At 37.0% G+C, this 18,876-nt stretch overlaps 1 protein-coding gene across 2 annotated transcripts in view; it reads right to left on the minus strand.

The window, feature by feature from the left end:
* The window catches only part of LOC110381763 (kinesin-like protein KIF3A), a 32,490-nt gene extending 14,628 nt beyond the window's left edge, over positions 1–17,862 (minus strand). The window contains exons 1-2 of one of the 2 annotated variants that reach the window (XM_064042777.1): positions 17,434–17,576; positions 14,951–15,163 (exon numbers count right to left, since the gene is read on the minus strand). In XM_064042777.1, coding sequence (XP_063898847.1) covers positions 14,951–15,103 — 153 coding nt within the window. In that variant the 5' untranslated portion in view covers positions 15,104–15,163; positions 17,434–17,576. Of the gene's footprint in view, positions 1–14,950; positions 15,164–17,433; positions 17,577–17,658 lie in introns of those variants that run through there. The other variant, XM_064042776.1, reaches the window with a different exon arrangement.
* Positions 17,863–18,876: the final 1,014 nt, after the last annotated feature.

The raw sequence follows: 18,876 nt of genomic DNA on the forward strand, positions 1-18,876 counted from the left end.
CATATGCATTACATACATACAAACCTGTACATACATATATTCATTGCCACATAATATATTATCTACGTGCAAACGCGGAAGTCGCTATCTATTTGCTTGTTACGATATTTCCTCAAACTGTAACTACGTATGTACACCTACTTAGTGGCTCGTGGCTAAATAACAGCCACAAGGCTCAATCATAAGGTTAAGCAACGCTTGGCTCGTCCTGCCCCTGGATAGGACCATCTTGTCATGATGAGTTCCTCCGTGTTTCCGAAGGCACGTTAATTTGGTGGGTCTTGGCTGTTGTTTGAGCGTCTTTGGCAGGCTTTACTGGTTTTCAGAAGCCAGAAAGTCTGACAACTAATATTTCGAAGGGTTATCTGGTGGCGCGGGTAACTAGGTAGAGAAGGTCTAATAGGCAGGCGCTCCATGTAAAACTGGTACTCAGCTGCATCCAGTTAGACTGGAAGCCGACCCACCGACATAGTTGGAAAAAGACTAGACACAATAAGAGTCTCTAAATCCTACATAATATCTTAAAAGAATCACCAGAATACATTATCAAGTCTTTCAAAAAAAAAAACATCTATCATTCATGAAATAAAATCGTCCTTGTCAGAAAACAGTCGAATCAGACGTAATGCGACGTTGCCACTCTGATAACGCCTGTAACAGGCGTGAACGCGGAACGGCAACGGCGCTCACGATACATTTTTCCTCGATTCATTTTTCAGTTTCAGGTTTTCGGCCCGACTTGAAGATTTTGTTTGGGATGATGCATCTTAACGAAAGCTATAGTCAATTTGAATCTGCACTTATCTAAGGATAAAAATCTGATTGAAAATATAATTCTGTAAAAAAAATATGTCGCTACCTAAATACAAATTACTTAATCGATTGAATAATTATGTCAAGCAGTAGGTAGTTTTTTTGTATGTATTTCTATATAAAGACTTATCAAGATAGTTTTCCAGTGGCTCTAGCGTTTGTTAGAGGCTCACTCAAATGGAGTTTGATAATTTTAAGACATTTCTAAGATACTTTTATTACTTTTAAATAGGAGGATGTTCTTGATGTGTTTCAGTATGTAGGTTGGGAAGTTACTTCGACCAATAAAGAATTTATAGTTCTTCTCTTAATAAGGGACCTTGACGCTTATAATCAGTGCAAAAATGTCGATTTTATTACGACATGATGATGTCACAATATTTATTATATGCAATTGACTGATCGTGTATATTTATCATTGTGCATTGAAATCGGAAGTTGTGATGTCATCTATACTAATAATAAATAACTTAAGAGTTTGTTTGTGAACGCGTTAATTTCAGGAAGTGCAAATCAGATTTGAAAATTGAATTAGTGGTAGAAAATAGACAGCCCATTTACTGACAAATGTTATAGCTAACTTTTTAACCAGGAAATAGTTCCCAAAGGGCACTGGTGAAACCACTGAACAACCTTCTAACAAATCTTACTAATATTTCTTTGTTTCCTTGCCATAAAGACTCTCTACTGAACCGAATTGAACAATTCTTTCACAATTAGAAAGCTACACTCTTCCCGAGTAACATAGGCTATATTTCATCCCGGTACGGGCAGTAGTTCCCATGGGACACAGGTGGAACCGCGAAGAAACCCCTAGTGTATTATAACATAGGCTATTTTCATCCCTGTACGGGCAGTAGTTCCCACAGTATCTAACATTGGTTATATCTTCTTTCTTTTTACACTGTCTATCTGTACCTATCTCTTTTATTCTAACTCTCCCATAACGGGCCTTCTGGAAGAAATTTCTTTAGAGATAAGCTGTGCCCTTGTACATTTTTTTTCTATTATTTATTCTTGTTTGTGTTTTTTATGTGTACAAAAACGGTAAAATAAATAAATAACATCCAGAGTACTATAAAATGTACTACATACTATCATACAAAGGGTGTTGCTGCACCGGCTACACCCCTCCTCACCCCCTCTCCTGCAGAGTGCCCTAGATACGATATTTAGGTCGGCGATCCATCCAGAGCTTGATGTAGTTTCCTTTGTTCATGAAAACTGTGATGCTTTTTTGTTTAATGACGTAAATTCGTCAGTAAGTTGAGGCTAAAATGATGGGTTGGAAAATATGCTCTCTTAGGAAGCTAGTATTAGCTTTCTAGCTAGTAACAGCGGTTTCAACTGTGCCCCATATGAACTACTGCGCAAACGTTCGAGTTTATATATTTGTAACCGTAAAATGTAGACATGATTTTGACATTAGTTCCATACATTCAATGTCATTTGAAATGCCTAGTAATCAAATCAACGGATGGATAGCTTATTGGAAATCTAGGTCGAAGTCTGCCACGCCTGCGAGTTACCAGCGGCACTGGTACACAAAGGACTCCCAAAGGAACAAAGGTAGGGTTTTTAGCAGTAGAAGTGTGATCTTCACGCTGCACCCACAGTGGGAGGAGTGATCTGATGATTTGACCAATCCTTTTTTTTTTAATTAAATTGCGCCTTTATTTTGTAACTATTTAGTGGTGTTTAATAGTCAATGAGAAACTGCCACTTCCTCCTGGATATTTTTTTAATTTCTTTTAATTTACTGGAGTTACAAGAAAAACCACAGGAAACAGCCAGTATAATACATATTTACCCTCCTCATTAGCTAAATTAAGATGGATTACGGACACCTCATTAGTTCAAGCCACTAAGAAGCTTTAACTACAAAGCGTGCCTCATATAATAATAGGCAATAGAAAGATATTATGCCTCTGAAGCAATTGGGCGAAAAAGAGTATACCAGTAGGTGCACATTGTAGAGTAACTTTTCTTAGGCTGTCCAGATAACTGAGTTAAGGGGGGTAAGATAGGCAGTTGTTCCATGTAGGTAAACAAAAGCTGACTACAACATAGTCGAGAAAAGGATAGGCAGATGATGAGCCTAGTTTCCTATTAAGAATCCACAATTGTAATTAGCAGTCCACTGTCCATCAACTGGATAGAAATCTCATTCCTGCCCTGTTCCAGTTCCAAAGTTATTTGTTGTTGGCGCAATATGTTTTCAGCTTCGATTCCTCTCAGTTGTCATTCTAAAATCCACTCATTTCTTATTCATGTCATTTGGCACACTTTCAGGCAATATATCCTCTTTTTCCTTATATTGCCTACCGTTTCCAACTGCAATTCTTTGCACTAATTTGAAGTCTTATCTATGAACAACTTGGTGTACATACAAAGAAGTCATTTAGGGATCTAGACCAATTATTGCAATTGTGTTAATATCATAATTGTTATTTTTAAAACTTTGGTTGGTTATTCAAATATCTATGTATGTAAAACAAAAATATTTAAAATTGCCATCACTTACATAATATGTATGTAAATGAAGGCTAATGGCAATGGTGACTTAAGCCAGACTTAAGACCACGTCTTTTCTATCTAATTGCATCTGCAGGGCACAGGCCTCTTCTCATAGACAAAGGGAATGGGCCTTAATTACCACCCTTGCTCAATACTATTGCAATTTTCTAACTACATCATCAAGCTAGAAACTGGCAAATATAGCCACCTACTGACTCTATCATCACTACATATTATAAAACAAAGTCGCTTTTTCTATCCCATATCCCTATTCCCCGTGTCCCTTTGTACGCTTAAATCTCGCAACCGAATTTCATGCGATTTTTTTAAAATAGATAGAGGGATTAAAGAGGAAGGTTTATTTGTATAATAAAATACATTAAATAATAGGGAAATACTGTTACCCCGTGGGCAGCCGTGGCGGGTCACTAGTTTTATAAAAGATAGGTGTAGCTGCTAATAAAAAACCCATTTAGAAAAAGTTGTAATCTCATCTACAAACTATGTCAGGCCAGGTCGGCACGGGGTGAGGTGCGGGGTGCGAGGAGCTGCAGTGAATTCACTTGGGCGTCAATCAGGTCACTGGGTCATCCCGGTGCTGGCGCATTTCAGCTACATCCAGTATATAGCACTTATGTATTTAATGATGTACTGTGTAACGCTCTTTGTTTGAATTGCGTCGTTGGTGCAGCCTAAAAGTATGTTGAGGTGGACCCCTTGCTAGATTATAATTGCAAAAGTTTCTAAGTACATCTTATTCTTTCACAAAAAAAATATGCAAGAAATTCATAACAAACCTCTGAAATAAAAATTATTTAAGTACTCAGGTTTCATCACCAGGGATGATCACCTATTTTCTGAGACTAACTAAGCTAACTAACTTTAAATAATAGGTATATTGAGTTTACCATATTGAAGGGTCTGAAATCAATTGAGAACCAAGTAAATTAATCATGATTTTTTATTAATTTATGGTCAGGAATGACCCAATTTTTACAATATTTTATTACATTCCCTGTGAACCTTATTTCTTTCCAATCCAAATTCAAAAATCAAGTCATCAATAGCCCCGAAGAGACTAGAACACATGGTGATGTCAAACCATCAGACCTACTTCGGAAAGTGCATACGAACATGTCAGGAACATTTTTCAATTTCATGCCTTTCAGTTCCATTTTTCTCGTTGTCTGGTTTCAGATTTGAATTGACATTCAGAGAAAGGAAGGTAGTACTTTTAACTACAGATTTTTTTACTACGGACTAATTATATAAAATTAAAGTATCTTTGGATTGTGCATGTTTGCTACTCTAAAATAAAACTACTGACCGGATCATGATGTAACTTTACAGTATTGAAACTTCTACTAAGGGTTCAATGGAAACTAGAAAGTAGTAAAGTTACATGGCCTTATTGTAAAAACAATTGACGGATGAAGAATGAAAGACCCTGGACTAGTTTCCACATCTCAAGGGTATGGCTTGCCTAAGGCTGTATTATTAAGGTGGGGTTCCAAGAGTAAGGGATAAAGTGAGGACTAAATAAACTCTCTTTTGCCGTAAGTGATGATGTCAATTCTAGATCCGGGATATCCGACATTACTCTTTGATTAATTTACCTACCTACATAAGACTGATAAGAGGCGTTATTCTTGCATACACTAAGTATATTTTTCTTTATATTTCTCAAAATAAAATAAACATTTGTAGGCGTACCATATGGGGAAACATCATATTTCTTGATTGCATATTTTTTTGCAAAAATTCATTACATAGGCGGGCTTACTGCCACAGGCATTCTCTCCAGTCAACCTTGAGGGTGATGCAGAGATGATATATCAAGACATTAATTATATAAATCCAGGTCCTCAGCTACCGCAGTATCCGACCTAGTTTATCACCATATATGTATATTTATTGGCAGTTACAATACCAATTGAATCCAGCGTCACAGGACCGCCCTAACTACGGATCAATATAGCGACCTGATAACCTATTTGACTCGAATAATTATATTATTTAACTTGTATGATGACATACGTAGGTGTGTCAGATAGGCCGCCGCTCCTTGTAAAGCACTGGTACTCAGCTGCATCTTGTTAGACTGGAAGCCGACCCCAACATAGTTGGGAAAAGGCTTGGGAGATAATGATGGTGACATAGGTGTGTCCTGTTATAAAATGTTGTTGACAGACTAGGACTGAATCAAAGAAGGTTTACGGAGTACTAAAGTCTTCTAAGTGTATCTTAGACATTATTGTCTGACGGTGATGGAAAACATCTTGAGAAAAACTTTTAGTCCGTCTTGAGCAAGCGTGGCTGATGATTAACGCTCATTCCTTCTTTGTATGAGAGAGTGAAAATAAAATGGCTAAAACCCCTTTTCTCAAATCTGCCTGACGACCTATGACGTTTAGTTTTAACAAAGACTGCTACTGAGTAACATGCGGAGACGCCGATTTTAAGTGGTCTAAAAAGCATGGCCATGTGTCACCACCAACTAACAAACTTTGGACTGAAACATAAAATCCGCTCGGCCTCACACAGTAGTTGCTCTTGATGATCACAAGACTAGAGAGGCACCTATATACATGCATTCAATTTCTTACACAAATCCTCAACGCAGCGCATATTGTGATTAAAACCTCACTATTCGCAATCAGTTAAATCGATAAAACACTCGAAACTTGTCAATTATTCAGCAACTATGCAGCATTCGGTGTATTCAGTAGTAGTGGTATCCCTTTGTTAGCAACTGGCTAAGGAGCACGGTTGACTTGGCAGCTAATATCGATGATGGAAACTATGAAGTGTAGTGAATAGTTTATCGATTAGGTACACTTGGTAGTATCGATATTATATAATGTGTGAAGCCAAAGACGGATACGTCAATCAGCGATATGGTTATACTTCAAGCCTAGCAAGCTTCTGAACAGACACTTCAAAATGAATACGCCTGCATGAATACCTACAATTCACCATGCCCAACTCGAACATCTACATATTATTGTCCTGAAGAGACCACCAGCCTTAACTGCCTAGTCCTTTCCCATTTGTGTTGGAGTTTGTGGTGGACTTCCAGCCTAACCCAATACCTTCAGCTAAGCACCAGTGTTTAAAATTAAGTTAATGCCTATTCAACCCAACACAATTACCAGAGCAACAAGATAGACAACAAGACAGGTTGTCAGACTTTCTGGCTTCTATCCTACGACTTTCCATAGTTCCATAGTCTATGTTCATAAGGGTTGCCAAAATGTTCAAATAACTGAATAAGCCACTACACTTATTTAAACACATAGTCAAAATCCAGTTTCTTTCACAGACAAAATTATTACTACAAGCCTTCACGCATCATGGAATCAGACTCCCTTAATACTAGATTATACTTTTGACACAAAAGGGAATTCTATAGAGCACATAAAGAAACAATAGTATATAGTCCAGCTGCTTTTAGTTGGACAGCCATAGGGGAACACAAAGGGGGTATTGGGTACCGGCTAGTAAGAATTGAAATTCTATGGTAATTATGGTATATTGTAGCGAATTGCAGTTTTAATCTTGTTTTTCAGGATGGAGAAATTGAGGCTACATTTTATCCAAGTGCAGAAACTAGGCCCCTTGGGACCCGTGGGAGGATGCTATTATTTTCATTAATTTTAATTAATCTTTAAGCTATACTAAAAAAATAAAGTCGTGATAGTTACACCACTCAAGAAAGGCTCAAACGACTTGGCAAAAAATTGGTGGACAGCTTAGCACTATGATATTTTTTATCCCCATCGGGTCGGGAAACTAGTTCTCTGAAACCGTGGGCAGAAGCTATTGTCAATAAAGGAGCATTAAACGGACCAAATCGTTGAAGAGGAGCATTTTCTGTTTCAACCGACTCGATTATTATAAAATAATCGATAAACTCTGTGGCTATCGGATTAATATAAATCGGAACATCCACATTATATTGAAACTTCATCAAAAACGCAACGAGTGTCCATTTCTGCTGATCAAATGCAAACACTAGCTCTTTGTTCTAAGCTGTTGGCGCCAGCTTGCAGTGGACTTACAAGGGGGGAGGGCGGGTGAAGGGGTGTAGTGGGCCAATACGAGCCAGATAATTGATATCGAAATGATTTGAGGTAGGCTGTGGACAGTTGAAATTGTTTACGAATTTACTAGTTATGTCCATTATGTTGCCAGATGTGATGTAGTACGTAGATTAAAAAAATAGAATTTGTGCTTTTTCAGGCTCTATCTTTTTACCTACCACATTAATTTTCATTTAAATAGGTTCATGCCTATTTTGGAGTGAAAACTGTCATACAGTCAGACTCGCATTTATAATATCAGTAAGAAATATTTTCTTCATATTAATAGAGCAAGAAAAAGAAAGAAACATCGATTATGCATAATTGAATACTACCATTGACTGGTAGGTTACGTAATTTTTTTAACATAAACTAGGTACTTCAGAGGGGACGTCTGTAAGGGTGGCGCACATTGGGGGAGGCTATAACCCCCTCCCCCCGACCCCGCCGTGTAAATGGTCCTTCATATTCAAGTAGCTTCAGATATCGACTGTTTTAATCCTTTTCAATGAGGAAATTATGGATTTTGAGGTTGTATAAGAGCTGTAATAAGTAATATTTAAGTCTGAAAACGCTTTTCCTTTATGAGTACCTACTAATCATTGTCTCTATATGAGAAGAGACTCTCACTCAACAGCTTTCAGCCACCTGCTCATTTCCAATAAGGTTTAAGTTGGTGCAGTACGTCTTCTTCATTGCTCTCCTAGGCATACAAAATTAATTCAGTTATGTTCTGAATTATTTGGGAATGTTTTTCAATAACCAATATATTTACCTATAGAATAAATGTTATTTGTAGCAATGGTGTAGTTTTAAATATTTACATAACCATATCTGTCGTACTAACTGGATGTAGTCATCATCATCTGCCTAACCTTGTGCTAAGTTGGGGTCGGCTTCCAGTCTAACCGGATGCAGCTGAGTACCAGTGTTTTACATTGATCGTCGCTCTTATAAATATGTAGTAAGTATAGATGAAATTCAGCACGGTGTGACCGCCAGCATCAAAAGTGAGATGATCACATCAAAATTTTCAACAAAAAAAAGTAGTAATTCTCTGGTAAATTATCGACGCCACAGTACTTAGCAGTTTTGAAAATGTCGTTTTCTTCAGTAACTTTCGAATCTGATTGTGTATTCAGACCCTATATTTTTTTCTAAAATATGTCTGTGAAGAAGATCATTCTGACGGCAGATAAAAGAGTATGGAAGGAGAAAACATGCTGAGACCCCAAATAAAATTGAGATAAGGGCAGGAGGATGATGATGATGAAAAATATCGTTCTTTCAATAACTAAAGCTTCAAATCATATTTCTAATGACTTATTCAAGAAATCCAAGTGCTACCAATAATCTAATAGTACAGAAGCCATGACTAGGCGTGGCGAGGGCGGGTAAATAGGCCAGTGGAACTCGCGCCTGCGCTCAACACCCTTGCGATATTGATCCACTGCATTCGACGTACAACGCTATGTATGTTTATTGAAGTACCTACTGTCTGGACAACTCCCCCTCTGCGTCCCAATAATCTATCCATCTTTATTTTGCTAACTAGAGATAGAAATTTGATGGTACTTGTATGGGTATCTATAGTAAGCAAGTCAAGAGATAGATAAAATATTGGGAGCGGTTAGGAAATGGTCTGGTGATCAGTCGTGGCTTTCCTTTGTTTTGACGATGTAGGAAAGCGATTTTACAGTTAATTCTATAGTTAATCTGGAAAAGATTTTGTTCATACTGAAACCTTATCAAATAAGCTACTATAAATACTTTATCAAAAACGCATTTTATGACTTTAATTACATACTAAAAGTACACAGGATATTTTATGTCACTCCTCCCCTTATTTTCTCAATAGTCAAAATTCTTAGTTGTAACAAAATATACGCAAAACGTATTTTCTTAAAGAAGCTGACGTCATTGTTAACACAAAGAATTTTAGTTGAATGGGCTCAGAATTACGGTAAATATACGTTTTACAACCTTATAGTAGTAACTTCAAATTACTACGATTTCTACAACATAGGTATCTATCATTTGTTTTGGGATTAGAGATTGATATATAAAATAGAGCTATGGCAAAAATCAATCTCTAATCAGAATTTACGTGTAGATAGGTTTCAGAAATACACCTTAGTACCAGTTAGTAAATAAATGCAGAATTGAATGAAAAGCTAGTATTTTGCACTCTCTTTGTTACTTTCTTTGTTCGGAGTCTAAAAGTGCGTAGACTGAAATTCTTCCTAGATTGAAATACAACTATCAATATTATCGACTCTTCAATTACTCTCAATTTACTTAATTATTTTCAAGTTGAAAAAAAAAAACTAAATCAGTGACTTCATATACCCCTAAAGATGTGACTAAATTGTATTATTATTAAAAAAAATACTTTGTAAATTAATTATTGAATGCCTATCAGGCATAACGCTGAATTTGGACCTAATTGGCATAACCACACCTTCTTGGAAATTTTTGTTCCATATTGTCTCTGTCTTGTGTTAAGTCAATAAATTATTTTTAATTTTTAAATTCATTGATTCATCATCTCCCGAGCCTTTTCCCAACTATGTTGGGGTCGGCTTCTAGTTTAACCGGATGCAGCTAAGTACCAGTGCTTTACAAGGAGCGACTGCCTATCTGATCTCCTCAACCCAGTCACCCAGGCAAACAATTCAATTAATTAATTGTAAATGAATACTTCAATAACATTACCTAGTACCTAATAAAACTGCAGTGTAGACTATGTATCAGTTTCGCAGCATCGAATATCGCTCAATAAAATGACGCATTGCAATATATCTACTAACTTGTGTATGTAATGTCTCTATGCAGTTGTCTGTCAATTGTCTTCAATAGATTTTCAACCTTATCACAATAGTGAAAGGTTGATGTTCGATTGGTTTTGGTAGATTCTGATAGTTTGATCTGATGGAGTCTGTGTATGTGAATTTTATTAGTACAGTCAACTGCAGGTCAGTGGTAACAGTTTTATAGGAAAATCGTACTTATTACTATTGAGTTAAGGTGCATGACAGTTACCACTGATGTGTGGTCTACCGTACGCAGGATTTTTTGTGTTCTAGAAATTGGTGTGTTTGTTAGTGTCTAAATTGTAGGGCCAAGAGATCTATCTGAGGTTAGTTAGTAAGTTTTGTATGTATGGATTTTTTGTTTCTCTTTCACGCAGAAACAACCGAATAGATTTTGATGGATCTCTGCAGTACCTAATATAGCTTATATATCAGAATAAAGTACAGGCTACATTTTAACCGTTTACAGGAAGTAATTCCTTCAAGCGAGTGAAACCGCTGGCTTTCGATAAAGGACCAAAAATTCCCCCTAGTTCATAGAGTAAAAATACTTCGCACTGTAGACAACACCTATACAGTGCAAAAACTATTATTGACTGAATGTATTAAACTAGTTTTCAATAATATAATGTAGCTAGCCACATTTAAATTTAAATGGCGTTTCACCCCTCTGAATAATCAAAGATAGACATTTAATTCATCTTGTATTCAATTCCTATCTGGTTATACTGGATGCTGACCCCAATATTTTGAGACAAAGAACAGACTAGTTCTGCGTAACTATTAAATAAAGCCATTGAAAGAGGGATCTTTTTATAACGGCTACAATAGGACTTTGTAAGTTATAATAAAACCTACCAGAATAAACAGTAATTCTATGAACTGAATTGCTAACTTTGCATTCTTCGAAATAAAACCTCGTACCTACATACAATCCTACTATGAATAAAGCTGAAGTTTCTTTGTTTGAACACCTGAATCTCAGGAAATACTGGTCCGATTTGAAAAATTATTTCAGTGTAAAATACCCTATTTATCGAGGAAGGCTATTATAGGATAGTTTGTCCCGGCGCGCGAAACCGCTGGAAAAAGCTAGTGAATTAATAAAACCAAACGAAAAAAGAGTTAAAGTTAATTTCGCAGTCGCTTATCAACTCAAAAAATATAAATATTTATGAAAATATACATTTGTGAGGCGGCGATTGAAACGGCGATCGACTTGCAACCTCCCTGAATAACTATTGATTCTATAAACCCTAAAACACCTTCAGCACAGCTCAACTTACCTTTGAAAACCTTAAACATTATTTACACGACGAAATCACCCGTGGCTCCTCCCACTAAAATCTACAAAGAAAAAAAATCATTCATATTTCTGCAAACTGGTCCTTTGATCTAAAAGCATACATAGGCATGATAGTGAACTGGAACATTGCTAAGAATAGAATGACACAGGAAATGTGACCTAATTACAGTTATTAATTACACAATACACACAATTTGTATACAACGTAAAACATAATTAGATTAGTAGAACAAAGGACATTATAATCTTCCCGTCTTCTTCCCACCGATGAGATGGATTCCTCGTTGCGCATCAATATGTTTTCTTAATGTCTTGCAATACAGACAGCGCGGAATATCAGACATAAGTCTACGCGCGACGTATACCAAGATGCATTAAGAATGTTACGTCACCCACAACAGCTCTGATATATTCCAGAACTGTAAGAAACGTTACAACATCATTCGGGCTACGTTTTCACAATCTATTTTAGTTTTCGTAAACTATTGCGTTTTTGACAGATTAGAGAAATGAAACTTTGTGTGGTAACAACGCAATGGAGTCGAAAATTTAACCCGAATGTCGTTTGTCATTGTACATTCTTTTGTGGTTGGGCAAATATTCGTGAAAGCACTTCAACATAGTCGCTTCGTGACGGAATATTGAAAATCAATGATGGGCAGACCAAAGTAGGTCAACTCGTATAAAAAACTAGAACGCGGCACGTGCGGCAAATTCCACATGATACGACTGTTAAATTCTTTCAAGAATGACCCAAATACATAACACTGGAAATACACTGTTCAGTTCACTAGCGCAGATATTTCGAAAAAGACACATTATATACAAAAATTCTCCCAAAAAAACACGAACACAATAGAAAAATTAAAACAAAGGATCTTCTAGATCTTCAGCAGGAATCTTCAATGATGTTAGCACTCAAATCTAACCCACCATTCGACAAGACTGATGCTTTTACCAGCGCCAGTCGAGACGAAGGATGGACCAGACAAGAGTAAAATCCCCAACTCTTCTTTCTTGCCGTTTTAACACAGAAAATTAAAAACTAGCTATTATATTTAAATATGAGTAACACAAGGGAGTCAGTACTGATGTATGTAAGGCTAGGATTAATGGTGGCGCTCCGACCGAGCCCGCGATGCGTCTACGTTTAAGATCGCAGCACTACTAACAGGTTGGTTGCAAGTCGATCGCGCAGTCCGATTTTTATGTTGGCGCTGGGGTCGTGACCTAGTTTCGGGCCCCGGGACGCGCAATGCTTCAGCTACAACCCCGTTGCATAGCGCTATGTACGTTAACGCTTATTGTGGAAAATCGTTACTTTATGTGAACAGCTGTTTAGGTAATTTTTTTAATTGGTTACAAAATTAGAATGGCCTTGGTTTGTTTGTAAATGGTGTGTAGGAAGTTGTTATTCGAAGAGGTCATGAATTTGATGCAACTTTTTAGAACAAAGGAAAACATAACTTGGATCATCAATTTTTTAGGTAAATGTTATCTGGCGATTTAAAAATGGGTCTACTTTGAGGGCCATTTTTAAAAAGTATTTGACTTTATCATCTTTACTTAGCATTTTTCTCAATAATTTTGTAGATATAATGATGAGTCAACAATGTCTGAAATAAACTACCTGATACAGTAGTATTACAGTTTTTGCAACAAAGCAATCAAAAGTGGAGTTCGGAACCATCTACAGAGACTGAAAGATGGCTGAATCCTATTTAGCCTTAAAAAATTGTAATATGAAATCTAAACTTTGACATTTAAATTCAAGATTTAACAAATATTTTACACTAAGCTTAAGTCCTCGGATTCACTCGAGTCCCGAGACTTCCCGTAGCCGATGGTGATAAAAACTATCCTATGTCCTTCCGGGTCTAAGCTACCTCCCCTCTTAATTTTCAGCCTAATCGGCCCAGCTGTTCACGCGCGATGGCCTAACCAAGGGATATAGGGATTCATTTACACATTTATATGTAGAATAAATCTTTACTATGTCCTTTCTTAAATGTTCTATGAAATTAGCAACCCGCATTGAGCAAGCGTGGTGATTACCACTCAATCCTTCTCCGTGTGAGAGGAGGCCGGAGCCCAGCAGTGAGACGATAACAGGCTGTATTTGTATGTCCTTTGTACTTTTTTTGCAGAGACTGTCTACATCTCTATATTCTAACTCTCCTACTACGGGTCTTCTGGAAGAGATTTCATTAGAAATAAGCAGTATTTTTGTACTATTTTATGTTACTTCTACATCCTTAATGTGTTTACTGCGTACATGAATGGTTAAATACATATAATAAATAGCATTGCACCCGTGCGAAGCCGGGGCGGTTCGCTAGTTATGAAATAATCAGACGTGCTTTCAGGCTTACAAGCCAGTCTATCGATCGGTGCTCCGATACGATGGTACGGGCAGTCTATGCTCGCATTGTATGAAGTTAATGTTTGAATTGATTATTAATACACAAGAGTTTATGAGTAATAAACATGTCAATAAAAAGGTGATGATTGTAGTTTTAGACGGAAAAATCGAACTATTAATGACAAAACACAACGTATTTTAGTAATTTACCTACATCCAATAATGAATACGGAAATGAGCTACTTTATAATGGTTATGAAATTAGCTAAAATGTTAACTCAGGAAAACCTTCCTTTTGTGAAGCCGGTTCAATATTAAAGGGAGTTTTCTGAAATTTGACAGCTTGTTCATTGCAAAGACAATCCGTTTCGGAAACGTATTAAGGTTTAGTGGCACTTCTAAATCTATTTAATATTCCCCTTGAAGGAAGAACATAAATATAGTAGATTTTATGGCAAGCATACATAAAACCAATTTATGTACGCACACATCATTGTCAGTGGCGTCATAAATCTATATTGCGGATTTCAATAACCTATCAAACTTTTCATTTACTTAATAGAGATAACCTATCTTTTTTACATTAGTCCCTTACAAGTCAAATTGTTATGGTTGCTGCAGCCGAATGACGTCCACTGCTAGACAAAGGCCTCCCCAATATCCGCCATTTTGTTCAGTCTTCAGCGTCTTACGGCTGTTCCCAATATTCAATCTATATTTTGCTTAGTAGATATAAAATGTTGACATTGGCACAAAATATATAATGTCAAATTCCTATCACAAGTTACCAAATCAACAGATATATAGAAAATGTGTTGCTGGGGAGTTTGTTGCGTTTGTTGTTCGTTGTTACTTTTACCCAGCAAAAACACATAGGAAGTGGTGAAGGGTGAGCGTTTTCGGGGCTGTCTTTTATAAATTGCTGACGTTTAAAAAGTGCTGTTTTGCAGCCTTATTGATTTGATTTAAATATTAGGAGCGGCCGTTTATCCTGGAATTCCGATCTCTAACCAAAATTAATGGATAGCTTATTGAAACCAAAAAAAATCCCACTAACCTGACTAGTATTATAATCGAAGACGGCATCGTACGCATAAACCCTCGGCGGTTCGGGCGGAGTCACGTTGTTCCTGGTCACCGCCACAGTATGGTTGGTGCTATCCACGGAGACACAGTTGTAGGAGCCGTCGAGCTTCTCTCGCTGGTCCATTGGCCGGACTCGTACGACCACGCGGACATTCTCCACGGTAGGAGCTGTGAGCTCCGCGTCCTGGTGGAAATTGGTGGTTTTGAGAAATGTGGAAAGCACTCTTTGGTCGGGTCAACTTATTCTAGATGTAACTGGTGCCTATTAATAAAAAATATTAACTTTTCTTAGCTAAACCCTATAGACTGTGACATGGGAAGTAACCGCATATTAATTCATTTATCCAAAAATGTATTGTAAGTAAAATGTGTGCTAGGATTAATTTTCTGTCAGTTGGATTTTAAATTACACATTTAAATCACGTAGTCGTAGTCTACTTATTTATGAAAGTAAAGAGTCTTATGTAAAACAACAAACTTGATACTTTCATTTTTTTTTTTTATAAATAAAATAAGCAAGTAAAATTGCCTTCTATATCCGCAACACTATGACTCAAAATCCCTTTAAAATGCAATGAATCACATATCCGCACTGCAACCCGCAATGCGGATTACTAACAATTTTAAATTCGTTGCGTGATTAACGCAGTGTAGGAATGAATGCGCAAACGCAGAATATTTGTTTAATAAGTAGAAATGCGCTTCAAATAATTTTGCAGCTCTGAAGTTGCGTACAAGTGACTTCATGATAGTCAAAATGTATAAATTATAAAATTGCGCGCATGCGCGAGGCGACAAATGGCCGACTTCAGATTGACAATGTTACTTGACGAAAATTGTAGAAATATAATGTTTTCTTGTTTGTTTGCTTCTTCGCTCTGAAACTACTGAACCGTTTTGATTTTTTTTTTCACAATTGGGAAGGTAGACTATCATTGAGTAACAAAGGCTATATTTTGTCTGGGCACGGGAAGAAGTTCAATCAGACATTGGTCAATAAATCTAATTCGGTGCAATGCTACAGTAGAGGGCTATTTGAAGAAGTGGAATGAAAGATGGGATATTACCAAGAAATAATCTGCATAAAAATCTGAATGCTCATACAAAATTTTAGTTTTTTTACCGGAGTTATTTCTCATTTAGGTAGAGGTACAAATGTAACAAAAACTGCATCTTCAATAAACTTGAGATAGAACCGTGCATTCACATACAACATTGAAGGTCAAAGTTTTTGCTATGAATTATGTATTTTTAACGATTCTTGTTGTTAGCCTTATAAATTATAATGCAATTCACTGCCAGTAGGTTACTGAGGTCGGGTAAAAGGTATCCAAGGTTGTACCGTGAAGATCAAGTAAGATACTTGTGTTTGACATGGCAACAGAGAAAAAACTTAAGGAAATTATCTAAATACCAGAAAAAAATATCGATATGTACACTTGTGTGTAAATTAAGGGTTATTGGATAGCATATATAAATGGATTCAGAAGATAAAAAGGCAGTCACTCCTTGTAAAACACTGGTACTGAACCAGTTTGAAGCCGATCTCAAGAAAGTTGGGAAAAGGCTAGGCCGATGATGATGACGGTATACTACTTTTGAGTCTTATGTATTGCCATTTTACTTTTGTACAGAATAATAATAATTAATACTGAATGCAGATTTAAGTCAAGAGTATGAAAGAAGAAAATGCTCCATACTCAGTACTCAATTCTTATTAGCATTAAAAATGTTATGCAGGAGGCCAAGTGCATCAAATCAAAATGTTACAAGGGCGGAAGGATGTGGCTGTTACTGAATTAAAGACATTTTGATTATTATTTTGTCAGTGCATTATTTCTGAACTACATTTCATCTTGATGGAAGCTTTCTGTGGTAGTTTATAGTAAAGTATATGTATGGATTTACTAAGAGTCAGCCATTTTGATAGACTTCCAAATATGACAATGAATGAAGTACAGTGATGGTTTGAATTTGTGAAACTGTTAGTTAAAATAGGACTAAATACAAACTTGATTAATTAAAAAAGATAGGTATCTTAAAAAAATATCTATGTAGGTTGCATTATCTGTATTGATTACTTGAAAGATAGGGTATAAAATAAAAATACGGCAAAAAGGCGGTAACTCCTAATGACGTAGGCACGCTCAGCTTTTTGCTAACAACTAAAAATTAGGAAAAATAAAAAAAATACAAAAGATTATAAAATGAGGCAGTATTTACCATTTCCATTGTCAATGACGAACAATAGACAATGCAGAAACATAACTTTTTATGAAAGTCTAAAAATATCGATAAAATACGGGCGGTACCTACCTACCACGTTCCATGGCGTGCCAAAACCTAACAATAAGGTTTTGATGCCTAAAATGAAGGTTTTAAAGCCATAAAGTGATAATGCGGAGCAGATGGCAGCTACTATTACGAAAGACTAATGCGTAATTTCGTACGTACTTGCGCTGCGCTCGGCGGCAAACGGCACTGCGAAATGACCCTGACACGAATTAAAACATGACTCACCTTCTTAACTGGCACGATTGGACTAAAATACGACTGTATGGAACTAATTTAGCTAAATAAGCGATGAAAATGCGATCAAACCCGAAAATATATAAAATCGATAGTTCTAATAGGAATCCATATCGAATTCCGGAAATCACATGATAGCGTGGTACTTACAGGCATTTTTCTCGATGCTGGCGCCGATTTCAGGAATGCATGTAATTTATCGCGTTGCAGATACAGCGGACAGCTACGTTCTTTGTTCAACGAATATTGTAAAAATCAATACTGACGACCTACTTTTCCGTTTCAATATCTTTGGCGAACGAAATGGAAATGACATGACGTTTTCTCGCTAATGTTGTCTGTACTTCGTTGAAAAACGTACCATTCTACCAAATCGATGAGGCACTTCCGGAAGATTTCGATATACGTTCGAATACACGTTATCAAAAAAAATTGTTTCACACCCTGTTTTATCACACATTAAGGTATTCCTCATCAGTTATATTCAGAGCTCACAGATAGCTTTGCCAATCCTTTAGATATTAAGTAGCCAATTCGGAGTCCTTTCAACCCAGCCGTCCGCTGTGATCAGTTTAGCCGAGGATGCTTTACCAAAAGATACTCATTCAAATAGGATCTAGATGGGATTTTGAGAAGGAACTTTAAAGGATGCAGTGAATGTAATGAAGATCATGTAAAATATAAAATCGGGTTTTATATTGAAGATACATTTATGGTTTAGAGTGAATCGGCAGCGGTGCGACAACGTCATCTTTAAAGCCCGGTTTCCACCGCGAGCGGAACGGACCCATTAATGACTTCGTTAAACTCGCAAACGCAAACTGCATACTTGTATTTCCACCAACAAATAGTCGGACGGAAAGAGCCGAGCGTGTAGAAAGAGTAGAAATGAGCTCGCTCAGTTCTAGGGAGCGGAGCGGAGTACTTACGGACTCCGCTCAACTCGCAATTACAATTTACATAGTAGCGTTTCCACACAGAAAGTGGTGAGCGGGGCGGATTGAGCGAGTAAAAAGAAATTGAAAAGAGTGCGCTGCGCAAGGCCTGCACCGACTAGTTCAGAACGGACTCGCTCGCTGTCTGCCTAAATTCCTCTTTTAATTTACACACAGCAGGCACAGCCAAAATCTTCTTTGCGTGCCTTTTTTCTGTATACATAATCACTGTCATCGCTCGATTCCGTGTCACTCGATAACATCGCAAAAACACGACCACACACAACCAGCTCAAAACTTCAACTGAACTCGTTCTCTGTGGAAATTATCGATTCGTTTTTCATTTCTCGTTTTCCGTTCAGCTCAGTCCGCTCATTTCTCTATCTGAGTTTCATTTTTCAGTGGAAATCAAATGACCAACTCTTCGTTGGTG

Source organism: Helicoverpa armigera, chromosome 30 (genome assembly GCF_030705265.1).
Source record: "Helicoverpa armigera isolate CAAS_96S chromosome 30, ASM3070526v1, whole genome shotgun sequence".
Taxonomy (NCBI): Eukaryota; Metazoa; Arthropoda; class Insecta; order Lepidoptera; family Noctuidae; genus Helicoverpa; species Helicoverpa armigera.